Source organism: Synchiropus splendidus, chromosome 5, assembly GCF_027744825.2.
Source record: "Synchiropus splendidus isolate RoL2022-P1 chromosome 5, RoL_Sspl_1.0, whole genome shotgun sequence".
Taxonomy (NCBI): Eukaryota; Metazoa; Chordata; class Actinopteri; order Syngnathiformes; family Callionymidae; genus Synchiropus; species Synchiropus splendidus.
The window spans coordinates 14987842-15008764 of NC_071338.1; the positions used below are offsets into that span (position 1 = coordinate 14987842).

At 41.7% G+C, this 20923-nt stretch overlaps 1 protein-coding gene across 1 annotated transcript; it reads left to right on the forward strand.

Moving 5' to 3' along the window:
• The first annotated feature begins 1016 nt into the window (after positions 1 to 1016).
• On the forward strand, positions 1017 to 19514 carry lingo1b (leucine rich repeat and Ig domain containing 1b). The gene is made up of 2 exons (XM_053865451.1): positions 1017 to 1368; positions 15937 to 19514. The coding sequence occupies exons 1-2, from the start codon at positions 1357 to 1359 to the stop codon at positions 17785 to 17787; spliced, it is 1863 nt and encodes a 620-aa protein (XP_053721426.1). The 5' UTR covers positions 1017 to 1356; the 3' UTR covers positions 17788 to 19514.
• Positions 19515 to 20923: the final 1409 nt, after the last annotated feature.

The following is a 20923-nucleotide window of genomic DNA, read 5'->3' on the forward strand; positions in this document are numbered from 1 at the left end:
AATAAAGCAGGATGTTCAACCATTGTGACCATCGGCATCATCACATTAACCTCAAGTTTACCAGGAAGAAAGCTTGCTTCAGTTGGTGTGTTCTCCAAAAATGTTTGTGAGTTTCACCTGAGATATCCAAACTTTACTGGATGAGGATCTGCTAAGCCAGATGACATGGAGGATGGTGCAACATCCTTCAGGAATCAGGGAATTCTACTGGTCCATGGACAGAGAGGGAGCTGGGGCCATCAGAAGTCCCCCCATGCCATAAGCATCCCCGATGCTGTGGTCAGGGAGTTACCTTACCGCTTACATAAAAGGAAGGATCATAAAAGGTCTGTGCTGAGATGAAAGCTGGAGGCACCTTTGCATGAGCTGCTGCCCCTGCGACCCAACCTTGGATATGACATTCCTTTGATAGTTGGTGTTTTTTTTTAATATTTTAATCAATGTTTTCCATTTTATATATGTAAAAAAAAAGTAATTGAGCCAATGAGTCAGCCCTGACAGAGAGAGCCCACTAGCGCCTCTAATAAACCAGGGAACACTTTTCCAGAGTGTCACTTCGTTGCGCTCACGTTTAGATTTGTCCGCATTTGGTTCATAAATCTAAATATAGACGACTGGTCTTAAGTATTTCCTGCGCACAGCCCAGCACTAATCTAAAATGCAAAACTCTGGCGACAGTAAAAAGTCTCTCCATCCTGGCCCAGCAGGTACATCCAACTTCTTTTATAAAACATTAATTTGAAGTTCCAAATTCCCAGAGGTTTCATTGCTCCCTCCACCCCCCCGCAACCTCCTTTCATTTTTGCTGGTCTTCATGCTGCTTTCTCATTTACACGTCCATGCATGTCTGTCCTCCATCACTCTGATCCTGATCCCCCTGTCCTCACATGAAGCAAGTTTTCTTTATGGATCATTTCATGCTGCGGAGGAGAACCCGGATCACATTCAGCATTTTGCATATGTTTCATTTTCTGTTCCCACTCTTTGCCTCCTGCCTGGGCATGGTGCCGCTTATTCTCCCAGAGCACTGCAGCTCCTCCTTCCACCTCTCATCCGCTGCCCCTCCCTCGTCCCCTCCATCTCTGCGAGGTGCAGCATGTATGTGAGCGTGTGAGCCAGCAGATCTGCCCGTGTGTTTACATGTCAGCCTATCAGCGCCTCTGGATTGAACGCATCTGGAGAGAACAGCAGCATTTCTCAAATGCCTCGCAGACAAGGGGATTTTTCCAACAGCACACGTCCCTCCTCACCATTTAAAGCGAGTGCGTCCTCATCCCTGCGTCCCTGTCTCCATGCTTTCGGAGGCATTTTGAATTTCCTTGGCAACATGGAGCTGCCTGAATTAGAATTCTCTGCATGACAGTCCTGGTAAGTACCCTTTCTCTATGGTGGGCTTTGAGCACTGAGGCAGTGGATCAGATGTATTACAGTGCAGTGCAGGCATTATGGGATGTCCAGAGATCACATTAACAACAGGGACACAATTGTGTTTTGAAGTTACAACTGTAGGGAGGTCAAGAATCCAATAGTTTACCTCAGACGGTCACTGTTGTTGCCATTACTGCTATGTCATCCAGATCATTTTCTTCTATGGATTAGAGTTGCACACACAAATGTGTAGCACAAGTCTTCTAGATATAGCTCACACATGATATTTCCTCTTTCATCCTATTCATAATGTATGAATGCCCCTACACACACACACACATGCTTACACACGGACCTGCTACTTTAAAATATATACTAGGAGATTTGAGACTCAGCACTGCGTCCGGACCAACACGTTATCTAGTCAGTCATCTCCTTAAGAGGCTTGTTCATTTCAATAACTCAACAAGAGTCACCTTGTGTTTGTTTTGTAAATGAGCAAATGCGGTTGAGGGATTCATTGCAGGTGTCTTTGATGCCTCTGGTCAGATAGATGGGTGAGGACGGCGGAGGGGGTGATGGGTGGCAGTTAAAAAGGAGGGAGGTCTTCATCAAGGATGCACTGTGCCATTAAAGAAGGGGGGTGAAAACAATCCAACACGGTCCTTCTTCTCTGGCATAAGGGAAGTCATTACTGCAATGCTCCATCAAGCAGACAGCACTGAGGACACGCTCGCTCAGTACACTGTGGCAGGATCCACCTCTGCATGGCTCAGACCTTTAACAAGGTCTGAGTAAGGGGCTTGCTCTTCACATCAAGGCTTATAGCCAGACAAGTCCTTTATCACTGATGTCTCAGTAAGATGACTCGCGTTCCCGTGTCTGCGGGCCAACTATTCCGTGGGTTCAGTCATTAGAAGTTGAATGATCTGACATGACTGACTAAATTATTAGTTATTTGACTGACTAAAGGACTGGGATGGACACCTGGTGCAGCAGGGTATCCATTATTCTGTCAGATTAAGCTATCTAGAATCTACACGAGTCAGGGTGTTGATATTGCTTTTAATCTTGTTTGTTAATCTTGTTTTACGAGGACATCGCGCGCTTTGTCGCCTCACCTCTAGACTGCGAGGGAGAAATACAAATCACCATCTCATTTCATTTGAACTCTATAACCACCACTAAGGGTTGTGTTTGTCAATTCAGCGAGAGTAGATGGAATGACTCAGTTGTTATTCAAGCTGCTGTTGAGTGAAAAGTGCATTGTGGGGAGTCAACTGAGTCTGTCTGTCAATCCGTCAGTGTTCTCCTGCTGATCTGAGGCTTGGTAACTGGGGCCACAGCCTGAGCATGTGGCTCAAAACCTTTTACTTTCCCGACCAACAGAAAAGCATAATCTCTCCGCTGTGTCCCAGTTTAGGAGTCACCCCAGTTGAGCTTGCCAAAAACAACTAATAAGAACAGTCTCGAGCCCTGCAGTTTCTAGTAGTCAAAATATAACAACGACTCTAAATTCTTAAGAAAAATACATACATTTAATGAAACAACAATAATTCACACTTGCATGAGTTGACTTCCATGAGTTACAGGGGTCCCAGCCCAGAACCAGGCCCATGTTAGAGGCCTGTCAGTGGATGCATGGTAGCGGCACTTTCTCCATGGCCCTGGCAAGAGAAACATGAATCACTCAGCTTGTGGGCCCACCAGCTCTGAGAGGGTTCACAGAGGTCGAATGCTGTGTGGATTAGATGACGGTCAAAAGGGGAGACCTTGGCGGTCCAGTCTTTAGATTCCAACTTAGCTCACTGTACATCAAACATCATTTTAAAGCAAAGGAAATCATTAGCGGCTTCTTGAGTGGCTGTTCCAGCGTCTGCTTTTACATCTGTACGGAAAATCAATCCGACATGTTGAGGAACTGGCATCAGTCGTGTCCTTATTTCAAAATTGATTGGAACAGAGAATACTTTTAGGGGAAATTACACGACGTTCAGTGCGTCACAGGCATTAAGAATTCAGCGTTCAACGGCAAAGAAACACACATTTGTTTAATGTTGTTTAGGATCAATATTTTTATCCGCTGCTTTTTTACACACTCTAATTCACCATTTGACAAAACAGGGAGTTGACAAACACAAACGCCAATCTATGAGGCCAGAGTCTAACTCTTAAGGCGAAAACCATGCAAATGAAGTTTGTCATAACACGGACATCAAAACATCCAGCTTTAAATTGGCTGCAACCTTGACTTTGCATCAAGCCCAATTCAACATGTAGCTATTGTACTCTTCCATAGCACATTTGACAGGGTCCATTTAAGCCCACTCAAAAACAAGCTTCGTCCTCTCTGTTCTCAGTGTGTGTCGTCTATGTTCCCTTCAATGCTAGCTGCTAACATCATCCAAAACCTGCTTCTCTTGTGTCTGTGTTCCTGTGAGAAAAAAGGAGACACTGTAATGAGTGTTCTGCTCCCTGACTGCTGATGTGTTTTGAGGCTTTACCTGGCCCATAATAACAGCTTGATCAACCGAGACATGCTTAAGCCCACCATCAAACATGGCACAGAAGATTGGTTTCAGAGGCTCATTAGACATGCATGAAAGGAGGTTGAACTTGACATACAAAATAGTAGATGTGTCCACATTCATTTCAATGTATCAGACAAGAAGAAAAAACGTATTTTGGACAGCTACTTTTTCATGTGTAATGCTACCACCTTGTTGGGATAAAGGCTTTCTTTGGACATGATACTCTTCATGCTCATTATCTTCCAATATAACATTCAAAAATGGAAAAAGTGGAAGGAAAATGACCAGTGCAATGTTGTTTGAATGTTCAATTCAGTTCTCTTATCATGGAACAGTAAACCATCAGTTACATTCTCAATTTTTGTCTAATGCTTTGAAAAAGTCAGGACCCTGCCCTTTGAGAATGCAACTCTCTTAAGAAAGTCCTGTTTAAAACATGCTAGAAGAGAATGTTTTTTCACCCTCTAAACAGCACATACATGTGTAAGGCAGCATTATCTCCTATGTGCGCCCTCTGATAGCGCCATCTATCAGCCCTATCTACAATAACCTTTTCTCCCCTCTAATTTGGTCTCTCGCCCCCCATTGTTTATTTCTGTGATGCGGCAGAAGCACAAAACTCCAAACATCAGCCAATTTTTTTCACAGCAGGAATAAATGGTTAGCATCCAAGCGGTGTGATGTTTTACCACAGAGGCAAGTCTTTTCTCCTTTTTGGGAGGCATCACAATCAAGCGCAGATTGAAAGAAACGACTTTATTGGTGGTGACAAATCTGCTATTGATGAAGTCCCACATGATCCCTTTAGTGGTTACCACGCTTGTCCATATTAGTGAAGCGTCTCACAGCCAGAATGGCTGCAGCGTTCTAATAAGAAAATGAGACAACATGGGTGCAGCGTGCATCAAAAGCTTGTCTGCCTGTAGCAGACAAAGGGTAACATCCTCCACCTTTTAAAAGGAAATGTGACTGCGGTGCTGTCGGGGTGTTATTATTTTGTCTGCCGCACGGTAAGGTGACTGACAGGAAAGTTTGCTACATGATACTCACCCTATAGAAACGCCTTTCATGCCCTGACTCTGCTCTACTTAGCAGCGGATTCTGCAGTTATGCCAATGCTTTTGATCCTATGCGCTTTTTTTCCAACATGTATTTTGTGTGCCATGATGGGCGTACATTCATTGCATATTTGTCACGAAGGCTGTTCGGTATTCGCACGTAAAGGTTTCGTTTGATGGAGAATTCAACGCGAGGCTCTGTTTCATCTGCAGTTTCTGGCTGGTCACAATCACCTGGCAGGATGCCTGGCATTTCTGGCCTGGTTTTTCAGAATTTATGAGAAGAACAAGAATTATTAATTATTGTGGAAGGCACACTAATACGCAATTTAAATGATCTAACGGTTTTAAAGGCAGAGAAAGAGTTTATGACAGGTGCCATAAAAACTGTCAAATGGCAAAGATTTTGCTTGGAAATATGTTGAATCCATGGGTGATACAGGATTAACATTTATTCAGTTTTCTGAAAATGGCCATGTTTTGTTACCTCTGTGAAGGACTCTACATGACTGTTGGTGTTTTTCAATAAAATTCCCAGGAAATGTTGACAATGGCACAAGGAAACACATTTTTGTGCAGCCCGACTCACAACCACGAAACCGGCTTTTTAGCAAGGCATACGATCAAATACTGAAATAGCTTGGAGGTAGCTGTGGTGTTAAATGTGCTGTCATTGTTCATTTCACAACACGTTTTAGGGCTTCTTGACCAAGACCTGGCTGCTCCTGTTTGTTACTGAGATGGCATCAATGGTGTGGTTTCCGGACATCAATGTCTAAATCTGGTGGCTCCTGGAACTCTAACTGCAAGAAGAGTTTCAGTGCATTATGAGACCTGAAGTTAGAGTGGTGCAAGTGAAGTTTGCTGGTGGATCACAAGCACGTTTTGAAGGCGTGGGTGATATCAATAAGATGTGTCCCAGAAACATGTCAACACACACATCTACTGCCTCACTCCACAAACGTCAAATTGCAGCTTGATTAAGATATGTGTGTTTCATATCAACACTGGCGGAGATTCCTCATGGGAGTGCAAGAGTGCTGCTGAATGAATAGTCATACTGCAGCCCTGTGCAGCTTTCAGCCACTCGCACTTAATTGTTTTGGTTCACTTGGCCGTCTGGTTGATTTCCTCTGGCTCTCAGTGGCCAAGCTGAAATTGTGGTCTGCACAAGAGCTTTCAGGATCCGGCACATTTTTAATATCTCGCTGTGTCAAAAGCCTCGAAAACATGTAAGAAAGATCCCGTCTCTCTTTACATTCAATAAATGTGGATAGTGATGATAAAATACTCCACAAAATACAGAGAGGATGCGTTGCATGGTGAATGCATTAGTTAAGAACTCTATTATTAGAGGGATAGACAGATGGTGGCATTTGAGATGTGCCTGATGATCTCACACATTCTGTTCTGTATGTGGTACAAACCTTCATAAAGAAACGTACAGGGCACTGGTTTACAATGTCTGCAATGGCGAATATTAGGCTTAATGGCTAAACCCATTGTATTCTCACTGTTGTGGTTCAGTCCTTCTGCATGTAAGGCGGCTAATTTCACTGGAGGGGCAAGGTCAACATCTGTCAAAATTAATTCATGCAAGCTTAAGTGCTGTAGCACTCAAATCTTCAGGCACCATTGCCTTATCTAATTGACTGCTTAAGTAAATCATAGCGCCTTAAGAAATCAAAGGTTTACTGACTTTGATCGAACGTGAACTTGAGGTTCATTGTAATAGTTCGCTGTGTTAGACTGAAGTTCATTCATCAAGGGCGATTCTTCCATTATGATGTGTGTAGTGCAACAATACCGCTGCCAAACAAGAAAAGCATGGTGGAAAAATGTTGCTCTTTGTTTAACATTTTGGAATATTCCAAAAGACAAGGCCGTTTTAATATGGACAAATGACAAATGAAGTGTTCACCGTTCACTGACGTTTTTGTTTCCCTAGTGGGTCGTTTTTCTTATTAGCATATAAAATAACACACGCTTACATACTGCTATGTTGAAAAGACCAATTCCATTTCAGACATCTCTAAGCAGAGATAAATTGAGGTCATAAAAGTTCAGTTTTATGAGGAAAATCCACAAGAGAAAATCCTAATAAAATGTGTGTGCATAGTTATATAGCATTTAAATGACATACAGTGAAACCTAATGGGCAGTTTTATGCTTTTTCAAGGTAAATACACTCACAAGACATGAGCTTCGCAACCTCAGGCCCGGGGGCCATTTGTGACTGCTGATCCAGACTCATCTGGCCCGTAGCCTGTGTCATAAAATGTAATACTTGTGGCTGTGAGACACTGTCGACCAGAGAATTTCAATTATCACATCAGCCTTTTTAAACCCTGCATCTCTGTTAAACAGGTCATAGAATGTCAGGTCAACAATTGGCCCCCATACATTTTTTACCTATTCTAATCTGTCAGACTTTCATAAAAAAAAAAAAAAAAAGGAAACCCTTGAATTGGAGTGATTGAACATGTCATTATGGAAATGATGTGATTACTCATCTCATATTATCATAATCCAAAATGCAAAATTGATTGATGTACTTCTGCTTTATGTGTGTCAGGAAAACCAAACGATGACGTCACCAATTAAAGATTCAGTGGCTGTTATGATATTGTTTGGAAGTAAAGCCCAGAGGAGTGCATTTAATACAAGGTTAAATCCATTTTCTTTTGAAACAAGATAGCTGTCTCAAATCCAGCTTGAGGCGACTTTTAGTCTTCGTCTGGATCGCAGCTCTTTGGAGGATGTTCTCCTCAAGACGGATTTCCTACGTCCGCACCAAGAAGCCGAGGTCCTGCCCAGACTAGCTGCCCGAGTCTGTCAGAGAGCATGGCTGCCAAGGTTAGAGTTAGGGCGCGCAATTGAGGCTTCTCACACGCTGTCACGCCGCACTTGCCATGTCTCATGCATTTGTAGTAGAGTAACTCTGATAAATGTACTCCACGGCCGCGGCGACGTGACACAGCACAGCTCAGCATTTTGCAGTGTGCCCTTCTGCCTTCTCATCTCATTGGTTGGACATTACATCTCATGTGGGCAGCACCGATTGATCGGCCGGCCGATTGATCGATCGACTGCCCAATTTATTGCCAGCGATATGGCAATTTATGACATTATCATGGTCGGCCGATCAAATGACAAATATACACTATTTATTATTATTATTATTATTATTTTAAATAAGATTTATATTCATGCATGATGAGAAATGCATTACTACAAACAGCCAGCCAGCCACGATGGTGGTCATTTGGCCAACTTCTTGGTCAAGGAAGCTGACAACCGAATTGAGTTCCTAACATGGACACCCACAGAGTTAGCCGCAGTGTTAAATTGAGACACTTGGCCCCACATCACTGCACTGAATTTGAAATGCAGAACAAAAGCAAACAGCAAGCGAAACCAGTGCTAATGGAGTGTATTGGTTTGGATGTGCTGCCGTGTTCTATTGTAGAAGACCGGAGCTTTCAGCAGCTAAAAGCACACCTCAACCCCAGATACACTTTCCCTGGATGTAATAGATGTTGTAAGGCAATAATAACAAGTAATGAGTTCACATTGTGGGCTTGATCTATTCATCGTTCATTGAAAAGGGAATAAAAGTTATTTCATATTAAACACTCTGCCTTAATGGTTGCGATGTTTTCTTCACAGTGGTATTGTTATTTAGTAGGTTTGTGTTATTAATATAAAAAATAAGTGATGTAGCTAAAAATCACTTCTACGTCTCACATCACAACTGTCATATTATTAGCAGCTCGGAAATAGGCCTTTTTTGTCCATAAGGAGGCAATGTTTTCAGTCACTTTTCATTCATTTTTTAGCGGAGGGGCTCAGGCTTTGCATCTTCATCTGCAAAGTCAAAGTGCCACATTTTGACAGTGGTGTCAAAATGCTGAGGGGCCCCTGGTGGGAACCAACATTGGGATTTTGACCTCCTACACTGGGATGCACCTGTGTGACTCACACTTACCATGAGTGGAGGAGGACTCTGCCTTTTAAGGTAGACTGTTAAGGATGGTCAAGATGGTCAAGGCGCACTACTGTTGTCATATCCTATGTTGGAAGCTTGGGATTATTGTGAATATTAAGGGAACTTCTTTCATTATGAGCATGAAACAATCACTGCGAACAACATACACAATAAGTGCTGTACAGTTCAGAAGCACACGCTTGACAGTGAAGTGAGCTAAACATACATTGAATATTTGACGCAAACCTTTGTTCTTTCAATGCAGGATCAAACAACAAATCAAATAAAAATGAAATTCATACGAATGACTCCCTCACCCACGTTGATGCAGCATTAAATCGCAGATTGTTTTCAGTGGGTTGTGCCGACTCCTGAAGAGCTTCATTTTTACAGCCCTTTTCTGAAAACAGTGGGGAAGACAATCTGGTTGGAATAAAGGGGGTTTTATGAGGTCCAGGCCTGAAACTGTCCACAGGTGTGAATGCAGTGGAGTCATCAATCACACTCCTGGTTCCCGTTTGAAAACCACCTCCTTATTTGCCTTTTCAGAGCGTAGCAACATCAGCGCAGCGCGTCCTCATTCATATTCCTAGATAAGACACAAATCACGGTGTGTCTGAAACAAACAACCACGTCACTCACGTTGAGCAATAAAAATCGAAGCAACATTAAATTTAACAAGGCCACACCGATTGTATCACAAGGGCAAGTACTGCGTGAGACGATTTACTTGACTGCAGATCAAGGGGGGCACTTTTTTTTCCAAACTGTTTTTTTCTTCTTCCCATTTCTTGGTGTAAACTGAAAAGCTTCAATTTTGTATGCACTTTAAAGCTCGGACAATCGAGGTCACGAAAGATAGTTGATGAAATGTCCATTCTGCTCTCACAATGGCCAATACGCTCGGCTTAAACACAATCTGACATATGAAGCCAACAGACTGAAGTGGATCGGGAGCAAGTGAAAATGAAAGCTACAATTACAGTTTCACTGCAACTACTGCTCCAGCACTCCGGTCCGCCTCGGCCTAATGGCCTTAATTGACTTGGTGGGATGAGTAAAGTGGCAAAACTTAATAACAATCGGTCTTGTCTTCAGTATCAAGTTGAGCATTTTAATATGTTTCCACAGTGTGATCGTTGAAATGCCTTTTATTAGCACCAGATCAAAGGCGTAGTGCCCTGAAAGCTGAACTATGACTTTTATTGAAAATTAAATTAGTGATTATGAAGTGCCTGAGATGGGAGCGAGTGTCTCAAGATTACCTGAGCGCAGCTTACTTCGACTTACTTGAGAATGAAGGAACAAAGCTCGGAGAGCCCGCACGACTTCTTTATATCAAAAGATCTCGAGCTGATGGGAGTCATTTAAGCTTGTACGTCTCACATTTTTAAAGAATACCTTCACGGCTCCGTCGATATTTCCACTCAGCTGAAATCCTTCAACTTCAATATTAAGCAGGTTACAAAATCGTTTCACTTATGACATTCAATATTATGCCCAGATTTCAGATGTTATAATAATAGATATTAAATGTATGAATTATTTAATAAATCAAAATAAAATAATTTATATTATATATAAGAATTCTATAATAACTTTATTATCATAGTGTTATAATAATTACATTTCCGATAGTGTTATAATGATAACATTTAATGATGTTTTTTGTTTAAGGAAAAAAAGTATAATATATATAATTACTGTCACAAGCGTCATGCTTATTACGCAGATATATTGTTGACATTATGACACACTGCACTCTGTACCAAAAGAGATTTTATTTATGTATTTATTTATATGCAATAAATTCTATTCCACATCTCTCATGTGCAAAGACGTAAGGCCGTATTTTATTTTCTCTATAGTTGTCAGTTTGTATATTAACTGCTGAATTGATTATTTGCTTATGATTCAAGAGTATATTCAGCATGGCAAAACAGCCACTTAATAATCTCAGCCTTGTGTGGTCCACTCTGCTGCTTATGTACTGTATGAGTGAATCCTAAATCCTTTCGCTAAGATCCTTCTTAAGAACAGCATGTAGGTGTCATTGATATGAATATGAATATGAAGGGATATTGTTCAGTAAAGTGGCATTTTCACAGGCGCAGCAAGGAATTGTGTGCCCCATGGAAGGATGTGAAAATCGGCCACTTTGAAACAGACTTAAGAGCTTTAGTATCTTTCCACACACTATGCATAATGTAATGCAAGAATTGCCTATAGGACAATATTGTTAAGGTGTAATTGTTCTTAACAATTTTGGTAACTACAATTGATATTAGCAGCTGCTCCTGTTGATTTTAAAGTTCACACTAGGACAGTTATGTTAGCAACGCACTGCTTCCAGCCAGTGGGAAGAGTGCTGGATCAGAGTTTTGTGGATGAGGATGCAGAGCCGCTGGTTTTGCTCCTTTTGTTGATTCTTTGATTCAATAAGGGAATACCATGTCCTCCTATTGAAAGAATGAATTTCCACCTCTCACCCACCATCCTCTGAGAAAGGAAGAAGATGGGCGATTCATTCTTGCTCTCTCTTGTCTCTCGCACGCATTTCATTCCTTTCATTTCTTTTTTGACACCCTGAGTTGTGATTTGGGGTATTGTCAGTTTGATGGCTGTCCGCTCACTGTCATCTCAACGCACTAAAATTTGCAGCAGAACTGACGCAGGACTCTTTTTTTTTGCCTCAAAAGAAGAAAGTAAAACGTTTCAATGCATTGTTGTGATTTAGATCAGTCATCGATCAATAATCATTGGTGAAATGTGTGTGTATGACTTAAGATTTTTTGATTTAGATACCATGGATGTGTTCTGATATCCAAGTGATGTGAGCGCGCCTATTTACACACAGCTCTAACATGCGTCTACACTGCGTACGTTGCTTCCTTTTCAAAATTAAAATAGTGTTGAAATGTTGTTGAGATGATGAGTGTCTCTGGCTCCCACTTGTGACGTCAGTGCTCTAAAAATAAGTCAGTGAAAACATACACATCAGGGCTGCCGAATTTTACACAGTTGGTGTGAGACTCAATTCCAGATGCAATTCTTGCCTAGACAACTGATGAATCCTCTAAATGTTGACACGTTCCAATGACACTGACAAATTTTGAAATCGACAATGGGGTGGTCTACTCTAGGGAGGGAACTGGTACCAACACTTTTGACGGATCGGGAATTTGTGAGATGATGACCAATCCAAGAGTCTGAACTTCAGGTTTTTAGCTGAAATCTCTTCACAGTCAGCTACTCTGCGAGTTCACTGTAAACTGTGGAATGGATTTCCTGTTCATTGGTGAGAGGCACTCAACACTCAAGGCGGGTTTATTTGTCATATGCACCGTCAACACAGGGTCTACAATGCAATGAAATGTTTATGATAAGAAGACCTGGGACTCGTTGACAGCACAGTGCTGGCCGCATGCAATGCCAGAACCGCACAGAGTAGAGTGCAAAAGGGCAGAAAGCCGGGCAGAATGACAATATGACATGTATAAATAAGGAGTAGAACGTATAAGTGAATGAGTAGTACAGCAAACTTGTCATCACGACAGTCTGGCACCCGGTTTCGGCGTTCAAGAGTCTGACAGCTTGAACATAGTAGCTGTCCTTAAGTCTCTTGGTCCGTGCGGGCAAGAGACGTGCCTTAGGAAGTCCACTCCACAGTTTGCAGTGAGCTCACAGAGCTGCTTTCTGCAGCTGAAAACACGTATCCATTTAGCATGCGAGTGTTTAGCAGAATGTACCGGGAGCAAAAGCTCCCTAACTTCAGTCCTGGGATGTGCGGTATTCATGGGTCAGTCAAAGTAGACTGTTGTAGAAGTAATGCGTCATCAATTTTGTCAAATATCTCCAATGATGGACTTGAGACATCTTATGTCACTTGTCTGTAAGAAAATGGAATTATATATGCTCCAAGAGCAAGTATAGAATGTTTTGCTGATCATTCATTCATTCAACCATTTGCTTTCTACGTATGTTTGTCTTGGACTTAATGAACATCAAACACCAATGTGAAACCTTCAGACTTGCAAATTGGTTTTCAGGACGTTTTTACTTGTGTCACAATTTCATGTTTTCCTGACTTCCTTCTGGGGTCTTACACTGACCTCTTTTTGCCTTCTGGAATGAATGCACAATCATCAAGAATTGTGAAAAAATGGGCAAACTGAGCAAGGTCTGGTATTGGATTGGAGGAATATCGGTGTCGGCAGACATCCAAAAAATGTCTTAGTCTACTCATAACCTAGGATTTTGGGGCATCGCAAGTTTTATCGTGACTTTGAGCCATTCAGGACCATATGGTCCGGATATTGGTGTTTGTGACGGTCCAACTGTACTTGATACCTGTTTTCATGAACACCCGACAGATACAGAATTGGTGTGACTCCAGCTCTAGCATGCATCTTCGATGACTACATTAGATATGCATGTGGTTACCTCCTCTTCAAAATCCAGAGAGTGTTTAAGAGAGATTAAGAGACGATAAAGACTCAGAGTCTTCTTAATTCTACCCCTTTGTCTCTGGGAATGAGAGTGTTCCACAAATACAAGTAACATCCGACTTACAACCTGCTTGACTTCCACCCGTACTCACAACCACGACCACGACCAGCAGACGCTTATTTTTGATATTCAATGTCTGGCACTGCAGCACATAGCAATTATGTCAACTGACAGTTATGGCAGCACAGTATCCCAGCATCTCACTCTCACAGAGTGATCTACCACTACAGTAGGACCTATAACCTTCGCGTCTGCTATGTTGAATGGCATTCGACTTACGTCCAATCTGACTTACAACCAGTTGGTCGGAACCGATCCCGGTCGTAAATCGGATGCTACTTGTATACAAAAACAAACGTAGCATAGGTGTTAACTTTCACGCAATCTGCATTGTCACATGCACTCACACCACAACTTTCATTCCTCACACAATTCAGAAATTCGCTCCTGCAGTAATAACTCTGACCCTAAGGCAAAGGAACTGGGTTAATTTTCAAACTAACATACACAACTCACCCCTAGGTGGGACTTTATTGAGAATAACTGACTCACAACATAGTTGAACTTGTGCTTGCATTCCCATATCATGTACTGACAAGGGTGTCTTCATCTATGTGCAAGAGTTGATGGTGAAAATGAATACAATGCTGCAAACACAACAGGTTTGGTTTAGATCAAAACAAACTAAAATAAACAACTAAATCATGCAGTGATCACTGAATCTGGTCCACGATTGATGATGTCGGACGCTTTCTTCTCAGATCTGCTCACATCACACTCAAGAGTTTCTTGAATCAGAGAGAATTGTGATAATGAACAGGCTCTCGGATTCATCCATCCTCGCGTTGGTTTGGGCGCCGGCTTTCGAAGGCAGAAGTGAGAATTCGGCTGAAAATGTTTTTTTTTTCGAGATATAATCCAAATGTAATCCGTATGAAATCGGATCTGGACCACCTGCATCAGTGGTTTTTCAATTCATGTATTTTGTTGATATCTGACTCATATCCTATTTCAAAAGACGGCTCGAAGTCACAACATGTAAGATTCAAGCTCAATTCACGATATGCTCAGTATGTTTGTCATTCTGATCTTTGGCAGCACCATGTGATCAAGTGTCCAAAAAATGATTTATGGATAGCATGAAAACAGCTTTACTTCTGATTCATTTTTAATCTCAGCATGCAATGAATGATTTTTAAATCAACACTCAATCCCAGATTGGACTTGCCTTATTAAACTGTATAGATTAACCCCCCACTGAGTCAAATGGTTTCTAGAAAGACACACTGAATAATCCACACAGCTGCTGTTTTTCAAGCAAATATTAACTACAAAAAAAAGCTGTGGTGGCAAACGCAGACTTACACAACACTCATCTCATGGGAGAACTTCAGCAGGTGTTGATGATTTACGGTACAGTGGCAGCCTGTCCATTTGGATGGCACGATTAACGTGTAGGTACAACATTCAAATGTGTAACAGCACAGTGCACACAACTGCAGCACCACAAAAACACAGATGTTATTTATTTTCTGAAGTAGTACCATCTTGTCTAAACACCCTCACATATTTGGTGATACACCTTTGTGACATAACCAGTAACCAGGCTTTTTTATATATATATATATATATATATATATATATATATATATATATATATATATATATATTGTTGCTTGGCTAAATAACTAGAACCACATGAATTATTTTGCTCGCATTCAACAAGCACCTCCTTGGGCTGCGTGCCAAAAAAGAAAAACGCCCAAGTAGCCCTCTGATTAAAAAGTTTTATAAGCGATTGTTTAAAGTTTGGAACTTATCTCCTTTTCCTTCTCTCATCAGCATAAAACATCCCATCAATCACAAGCGCGATTCCGTGTCGCGAGTGTGGTGACTCGCAAGATGTGGATCACCACGAGATAACGGTGGTAAACAAATATGGCGACCTCAATGGCCAAGCTACCAAAGGGTTGAGAATTGGCAAATTTCTATCATATACAAGTGGAAACACCCTTTTCATGGAAACCAGTGTGATGACACTACAAATAGATCATTATGAAGGCCAGTTCTGAATGCAGGGGGGCGTCCATTTTTTTCATGGAACGCACATGAAAGAACTTATTATGGTTGACTTGACAATTCTGGCCCGACAAACACAACCAGCTCAACCAACACAAACAAGGCTAACCATGTCCTGACAGCACAATCACGGTTTTTGTAGTCTGTGGACTTACCATTGAGTCAAGTCAGCCGGCTGGTGTGTGGCCAAACCCTTTTATTGATTGTCTGGTTTTGTTTCATCGGAGAGGAATGCCACACTGAAGTCATTGAATGTGGTGGTGGGGAGAGAAGTCCGATATCTCGCGTTCAGCACCAGCTATAGGTCATCCAGAACATCCTGTTCCCGTTGTTGCGTACATTTGTCGGACGATTTGCTGGAAACTGAATGTTTATAACGCTGTTTTCTCTTTTGTTTTGGTAGGTAAACACTAGGATGCTGGAGGCCGGAGGGCACAGCTATTTGATGGCATGTTGGCAGCCCATCCTGTTCCTAATGCTTGGCACAGTCCTGTCAGGCTCAACCACTGGGTGCCCTTCCAGATGTGACTGTAATGGACAGGAGCGCTCCGTTGTCTGCCATCGACGGAGACTCGCCACACTACCGGAGGGCATTCCCACAGAAACGAAGCTTCTGGATCTCAGCAAAAACCGTCTGAAAATCCTCGGTCCAGAAGAGTTCATTAATTATCCACTTTTGGAGGAACTCCAACTTAATGAAAACATTATTTCATCCATTGAGCCTGGGGCTTTTGGCAACCTCATGAATCTGCGGACCCTGGGATTACGGAACAATGAGCTGAAACTTATTCAGCTGGGGGTTTTCACGGGCCTGACAAATCTCACCCAACTGGATATAAGTGAAAACAAGATTGTTATTCTTCTTGACTACATGTTTCAGGAGCTTTACAACCTGCGGGCTCTGGAAGTTGGCGACAATGATTTGGTCTTTATTTCGCCCCGATCCTTTCATGGCCTCAGCAGCCTTGAGAGCCTCAGCATTGAGGGATGCAACCTGGCCTCAGTTCCCACTGACGCCCTTGGTCACGTGCATAACCTGATGTCACTTCGATTACGCTATCTGAATGTCACCGGAATAAGAGATTACGCCTTTAAAAGGCTGTACCGGCTGAGAGTGCTCGAGCTCTCACATATGTCCGCCCTCGATAATATGAGTTCAAAGAGCTTGTTTGGATTAAACCTGACTTCGCTGTCAATCACAAACTGCAATTTAACAACCATCCCCTACCAAGCCATCGGCCACCTCAGACACTTGCGGTTCTTGAATCTGTCTTTCAATCCCATTCATACCGTCGAAGGAAATCAATTGCACAATCTACAGAAGCTCCAGGCTTTCCATTTGGCAGGTGGAAGCCTGGCAGCAATCGAGCCCTACTCTTTCCGTGGACTAAATCATCTCCGCGTACTTAACGTGTCACGCAATAGCCTGAGCACATTAGAGGAGTCTGCCTTTCACTCAGTGGGAAATCTGGAGACGTTGTCCCTGTATGACAACCCTTTAGCCTGCGACTGCCGTTTGCTGTGGGTTTTCCGTCGGCGATGGAGGCTTAACTTTAACAGGCAGCAGCCTGTCTGTGCATCTCCTGATGTGGTGGCGGGAAAGGAGTTCAAGGACTTTCCAGACGTACTCCCTTCTGACTATTTCACCTGCCGTAAGTCGAAGATTGTGGATAATACAGTTCAAGAGCACCACGTAGACGAAGGGACCACCGTCCATTTTTCTTGCCTATCAGAGGGTGATCCGGCTCCGGTAATCATGTGGCTTTCTCCCAAGAAAGAATTCCTCACCACCAAAACTGTTGGATCAAGATTTACCGTGTCAACCGACGGAACCCTGGAGGTGCGATACGCCCAGATCCAAGACAACGGTACCTACTCATGCATTGCCAGCAATGCCGCAGGCAATGACACCAAAGCAGCTCATCTTTTTGTGCATAGCTACTCTCCCAATTGGCCTCATCAGCCCAACAAAACATTTGAACATTTAAATCAACCGAACGACGAAGGCGCGAACGTCACGCGCACCAACGTTGCGTTTCCATTTGACGTAAAGACGCTCATTATTGCCACAACCATGGGATTTATCTCTTTTCTTGGAGTTGTCCTTTTCTGTCTGGTGATTTTGTTCCTCTGGAGCCGAGGAAAAGACAACACAAAATCGAGTATCGAGGTAGAATATGTTCCCCGGAAAGAGGAGACGGAGGAGACGAGTACAGCAGAAGATCCTGTACAGTTCAACATGAAGATCATGTGAACCTCTCAAAAGGCCATAGAGCACAGACTCCAGTCAGGATGTCCATCATCCTCATTACAAGTATATACTCCTTTTAAAGGGATAGCTATTGCACAGCAGCAAACGCATCTTGAATACAACCCAAGACATTTTTTTTTTTTTTTTTACACAAGGGACTAAATATGTACAAGTTAAACATTTCAATGTATGTAACTGTGTTTTGACAATACTTAATAACTCTGTTAACATGCACATGTTAGCCTGATGAAAACCTTTTTTTTTTAAACTGAAGAATTATTCTAGAAAAGTCAGGAAAAACAAAGATCTCCTATAAAATCTTACCACGGTTATATTTCTGCTATGAACTGTATTCTGTTCTCATCTATTTAGAAAGCACAATCCTTACATTTTAGAGCCTAATTCCTATTACTTGAAATATTAACACAGGCGTTTTGAATAAGCTGAGAGTCAAGAGAAGCGCAAACCTAATGAATCATAGATGAGCACAGATATCGAGTCCTATTTAGGAGGCAGCACCATCAGCTCCTGATAAAATATTACCATTAATTCAGAAATAGTCACTCAGGATTGCACAAGATAATTGTATCTCGCTGTTGGCCTCGAGAATGTTTAAATTTGGGAAATTGGGTTTGTTAACGTTGGCAAATTCTTGGTCTGAATTATTGCTATAATCCGATTGCACAATAGTCAAATTAAAGATGTGCATGTTAACTCAGAGGACTCTACGCTCAGCCCTTTGGGAAGGTCTGTCATACATTGTTGGCTGTAAGTATTCTTTTCTGTATTATAGTTTTTCTTTTTGGTTTTTGTTTTCCTTGTACAATATGCTACAGTGCAGTACTAATGCTCTTTGCATCTGTGGGTTTTTGAGACAATGCGAAACACTGAGCAAGGTTTTCTGTGTGAATATTTCTGACAGGAATTAGTAAATCTTATTTTACCTGAAATAAGACGTCAGACACAAACGTGGAATCGGTTAAATTGACCCCATTCTGTCTCAACGTATGAACAAACTGCCAATTTTGAAAGGTGATAATGTCACTGAGCATCAAAGCAAAGTAAGATTAAAATGTTGCCTTAAATAACACGGTAAGTACAGAACCGAGCAGAAACCAAGTGTAAATGTCTTAATGGGTTAACAAAATCACACATTTGTAATCTCAGTGCTCCGAGTATGAATTGTTCAACCCTTATAGCACTTGTTTTAAATGGGTGTTCTGATGGAAATATTATTAAAATAAATATTTGTTTCATACATTTTTCTTGCCTTTTTGTTTGGATCCAAAGTTTGGGAAATGTGTCTGCTTCCAACAGTAAGCTCCAATTCTCTGAGTGGAATCGACAAAAAAAATTAATTCACCTCTTAACTGAATTAAATTACAGCAAAGACTTGAATCACAGCAAACAAGTTAATCCATTAAATGAGTCACTCCGTTTTTCTTGGTCCTGTTTTTCATTGAAATTGCTCCGAGACTGTTCTCAGTACTCATGTTGTATCCAAAGAAAAAGTGTTATTTATATAACCAGGTGACACTTTTGAATGGGCAACACATATTTGGTATTGATCAACAAATTGCTTGCTTTAGTTTGAATAATATGGTGTTGTCTGGAGTGAACCTTCGAGACAGTTCCAAGGTAAAATATAGTCAGGCTTAACTAGATACTAACCAGTACTATATAATGATCAATTATTGGTGCTGCTCATCCACTTCTGTATAAGTAGTTGTATATGTTTCTTAATCTATAGACACACACACACACACACACACACACACACACACACACACATATATATATATGAGATCATAAATAAGTCACATGCCACATCAAAACATTCTCTGGGCAGATGTTTCAAATCGATCCAAAATGTGTTAACATGTGGAAATCTTCATAGAGCCCCTGAATGTGGCTGGAAAGCGAAAGGTAAAAAATGAAACCATCGCTTCAGTCGGCCCGGGGGAGGTAGAGGCAAGAAGTGTTATTGAGAACCAGCATGTGGGAGTGTGATTGTACTCTCAACTTGCCGTTTGGTTTGATAGACAATCCACGTTCAGAGCATTTGATATGGGTAACAGAGAAAGACAGTGAATCCGTTTTGTTGGTCCTTTTCGTGAAATCCACAGGAAGGTCATTCACAGTTCCCTTTTGACATGTCTATCAACACGGAACACTGGTTTGGTTAATGAAGCCAAACCTGATGTATACTTAAGAATATCTTTGCCTGGCACATGCTGAATATTAATGGGTTCAAATCATAATAAAAAGGCCCGACACACACTCACATGAGGCGGAAGATATGGAGCACCACTCACAACTGTAGTACTTACAGTCTCCTCATTATGGAAATGTTCTGTCATGCATGGAGAAAAGCATCCCTGCACCTCCCTCGCAAAGTTCATCACATGCTGTTGGATTTTGACAATGCAAAATAATGAATATAATTGGGAGACAGAAAAGACCAATATGTAACACATACACAAAATATATATTATAACGCAATGCGTACAACTAAATGGTTGATATAAACCATTTGTAGTGTTGTGTGTCTGTTTTTTTTGTTGCTGTTTTTTTGTCGAAAATTAATCCCTGCCAGCTCTGCTTCAAAGCCAAGAACCCCCAAAGCGCACATCTACTGGATTGAAGGAGTGAAAATTAGATCAGAGAGAACAGGACAGAGCGTGTGGGCGGTGGAGTGGGTTGGTGGATGTGTGGGCTCATCTTTTTGTGGTAGGGGACTGGCCCAAGCCTGGTTACCTTTTTAACACCCCGCTCATTGTTGGAAATCAATATCGTAGTATGAGAAAGCAAGGCTCCTGCTCAAATTATGTAAGGCGGGTGTGATAGCGAGGTCCAGCAGAATTATACGCTTTTTAAAGTCAATAGCTTGAACGGCCCATAAATCATTGATCGTGCCTGTAAATGTATAGCATTAATACAGTCGAAAAGGAAATAATGATAATAATAATTAATGCCTGAATAATGCTAACGTTATATGGCTCAACAATTTATTACAATTCAAAACTGTATTCATTGGATCATGTGGGAAACAGATATAGACAGTCAGAAGGTCCAACTCTTGATGTGCCATCACACTTGAGCTTATCTTTAGATTACAGGGCTGCACACCCTCCCCTCT